The 3,129-nt window shown below is 49.1% G+C and overlaps 1 protein-coding gene across 1 annotated transcript in view; it reads left to right on the forward strand.

Annotated features, from left to right (window-relative positions):
* LOC118804097 (protein FAM124A) overlaps positions 1-2,491 on the forward strand; it is a 27,057-nt gene extending 24,566 nt beyond the window's left edge. Inside the window, exons 3-4 of the mRNA XM_036564723.1 lie at positions 1,377-2,128; positions 2,483-2,491. Coding sequence (XP_036420616.1) covers positions 1,377-2,128; positions 2,483-2,491 — 761 coding nt within the window. The remainder of the gene's footprint in view (positions 1-1,376; positions 2,129-2,482) is intronic.
* The last annotated feature ends 638 nt before the right edge of the window (positions 2,492-3,129 follow it).

Consider the following 3,129-nt stretch of genomic DNA (forward strand, 5'->3'; position numbering starts at 1 on the left):
GCTGCGAAGGAAACCGGGTGGGCTGTGCTGCTGTGTTTTTAGAGGGACCAGAAGATATGGAGAGACAGAATCAAACGGCACTTTTGTAACTGAGAGTCTTACGAGGTTGACGATTTTTCTCTACTACCGGCCCCATCTTTGACGAGGGAGGGTGTTTCTGATCAGGCACTGTCTTCAGCCTGAACAGTATGAGCCGCCGACTCAAACCGCCGAAGAGTTAATGTAGTGCCAGAAAATGATGAGCAGAGGCGCCGAACAGTAGAACATTCCCTAAAACCTTCTAATGATCTGTTCAGCAGGTCCGTATTCAGTATAACCCGAGTCCTGATTACTTGGATGCAATGAATTCCGAATGAATTAATTGACTGTAATCCAGGGTTTTGCTGCAGCGGCGCTGAATCCTCATGTTCTGCAAGCTGCTCATGGCCCTTACTGCTGTATGGAGACTTGCAAGAATCCTCACTGAATCGTCCTTCAGGTCACCTAATCTTACGCTGCACATTATCAATAAATGTGCTAATCGTGACTCATTTGTGAGGTGGTGCTGGGGGTGTTTAGCCCAGCGCGTGAGGGTGGGTCTCTCCTCATTTTCGGCTCCTATGCCTTCATGTTTATGAGTGCGATCTTAGAGTGGAGTTACTCTTTAAGATGGAAGCAGCTGGCGAATGAGAAGCGACTTCAGCCTCGTGAAAAGTCAAATGTTGAGAGACATTTTACAGAAACTCTTCCACTTCTGAGGAAAAGTTTCCTGCTGGAGATGTGAGAGAAGCAGCTGTAGCTGAGCTGAAGCTTAAAGCAGAGCAAAGTTAGTCTGTGTTTTTGTTTATACTGTATGTTTTAGTCTATATTAGTACATCAGCACACTGAGACACATTTACAGCCAAGATGGTAAAATGGACATAAACTGCTGTGGCTCCCAAAGTGGTTTGATTTTTATTGAAAGGACAAAATGGCTCTTCCTAACATTTGGGTTGTGACCCCTGGGTTATCCGTTCAGACGTGGAAAAGACATTTGACACAATTTTAAAATACCATCATTTTCACACAAATACCTTATGACCGTCATACTGCCCAAGCCTAAACATTACACCTCTTCAAGCTGCAGCATCGTTTAAGCAGTTTAACGTTTTAATGTGCTGGTTTAGTAGACGGGTCTGTGAAAAGCTTTCCAGGATGAGTGGATGGCATTTTTAACTAAGGTGACCAGATTTCTGAACTGAAAACCGGACATTTTGGCCGTCAATATATAATTAAAACAGGAAGCAAACACTGACCATTGTTTTACATTGTGATCTGTTTCAGTAATGAAGTTCTTTTAAAATGTTTGCTTTCTCTTTTCCTTCTCAAAGTCACTGTTCTTTTTTCCCCCCATTAAGGTGATTTGTCCATGGGGGACCTACAGGACCCCTTCCTTGTGTCCATTCACATCATCGCAGACCCAGGTCAAGCCAGGACACTTCAACGCGCCGCTGACCAAGTCCTGTCCTGGCTCCACCCGGAGCTCACTCTCTTCAGAGTGTCAGAGCGCGCGGCCGGGCTGCCAAGGAGGTCCAAGCTCCGGCCGGACACTCCCTCGCCCCAGCCTGCCTTGGCCGTCATCCTCTTCCTGCAGGAGGAGTACGGCGGCGAGGAGAGCCAGGAGCGCCTCCACGGTCAGCTGAGACGACCACCGTGGCGCTACCACCACACCGAGCGAGTGAACGGCCGTGGCCTTTTGCCTCTTTCGTCTGCCAGCCAGGACTTCTTCACTCTGGCCCCCGGCACGCCGCTGTGGGCCCTCCGGCAGGTCCACTACGGCAAGGAAATCGTCCGCTTCACCATATACTGTCGGCACGAAACCTACAGCGAGCAGGTGCAGCTGTACAGGCTGCTGCTGCGCCGCAGGCTAGCCCAGAGGAAGGAGGACTTCTGCTTCTGCGTGGTCTACTCCAACCGCGACACGGAAATCCAGCTGTCCTTCAAACGGCTGCCGCGGGGACAGAAACCCACCCCCACAGAATGCGCCATAATGGAGATACGTGTGAGGGACGTGGGGGGGCTTGTACCGCTGCTGCCGCATCCCTGTACGCCCATCAGCGACATACGCTGGCAGACAGAGGACTACGATGGGAACAGGATACTGCTGCAGGTGAGAGTGTGTGTGAGTTTGTGTTTTTGTAGCGGTTTAGGAGCTTTTTGAGAGAAGTATTTTCCACCTTTAACTGAGCTGTAAGTGATCCTAGGAGTTCTCAGTAAACCTGCTTCAGCTGAGCCACGCTGGGCCACGCTGAGCCACGCTGGGCCACGCTGAGCCACGCTGGGCCACGCTGGGCCACGCTGGGCCACGCTGGGCCAATCTGGGCCATTCTGAGATTTAAGTATCATTAACAAGAGCTTGTAGTCAGTGTTGAAATGAACAGGAATCCAGTGTAAACTAAAGGCCTTTTCACACTGACTCACTTTTACACGCCGTGTTGTCTGTCTGCTGACTCTCTCTCCATAGCGCCGCTGATGCTTCAGTGTCAGTACATGTTTGTTTATCAGCTGTTCTTCTGTAGAGTCTCTGTTCTAGTGCGGTTCTGCGCTCTTCCTCACAGTAACTGAGATCTTCCTCGTCTCCTCTTCTGTAGAGTCTCTGTTCTAGTGCGGTTCTGCGCTCTTCCTCACAGTAACTGAGATCTTCCTCGGCTCCTCTTCTGTCTTCAGTGTGAGAAATGAGGAACAGTCACTCTTCACTCCAAACTCTTGGGAAACTGGGCGAGTTTTCAGATTTACAGATCTGCTGCAGCTCATTGTAAAGTGTTTCAGAGGAATCCGGGCAGAGTTACAGTTTCTAGACTATGAAGGACCAACTGGGTGAACCAGTCTGCTACAGCGCCACCCTGAGGCAGAGCAGTGCTGCAGCTCTAGTTAGTTAAGATCACCAAGACAGAAGCTGATTGTGGGGGAAGCAGATAAATAATGAGCTTCACTGAGTCTGGATTTGAGAGTCTGATTTTCTCTAATGAACAGCTTAATGTCATAATAAATTTATTTACTGGGGCCCCAGAAATTAGATTTTGAGATATTCACGGGGTCCAAGAAAGTAAATAGGGGGTCCTGGACACACCTTGGTTGTTTATATGCATTAAAAATGAGGCCTCTTCTTTT

Source organism: Colossoma macropomum, unplaced genomic scaffold (assembly GCF_904425465.1).
Source record: "Colossoma macropomum unplaced genomic scaffold, Colossoma_macropomum, whole genome shotgun sequence".
NCBI lineage: Eukaryota > Metazoa > Chordata > Actinopteri > Characiformes > Serrasalmidae > Colossoma > Colossoma macropomum.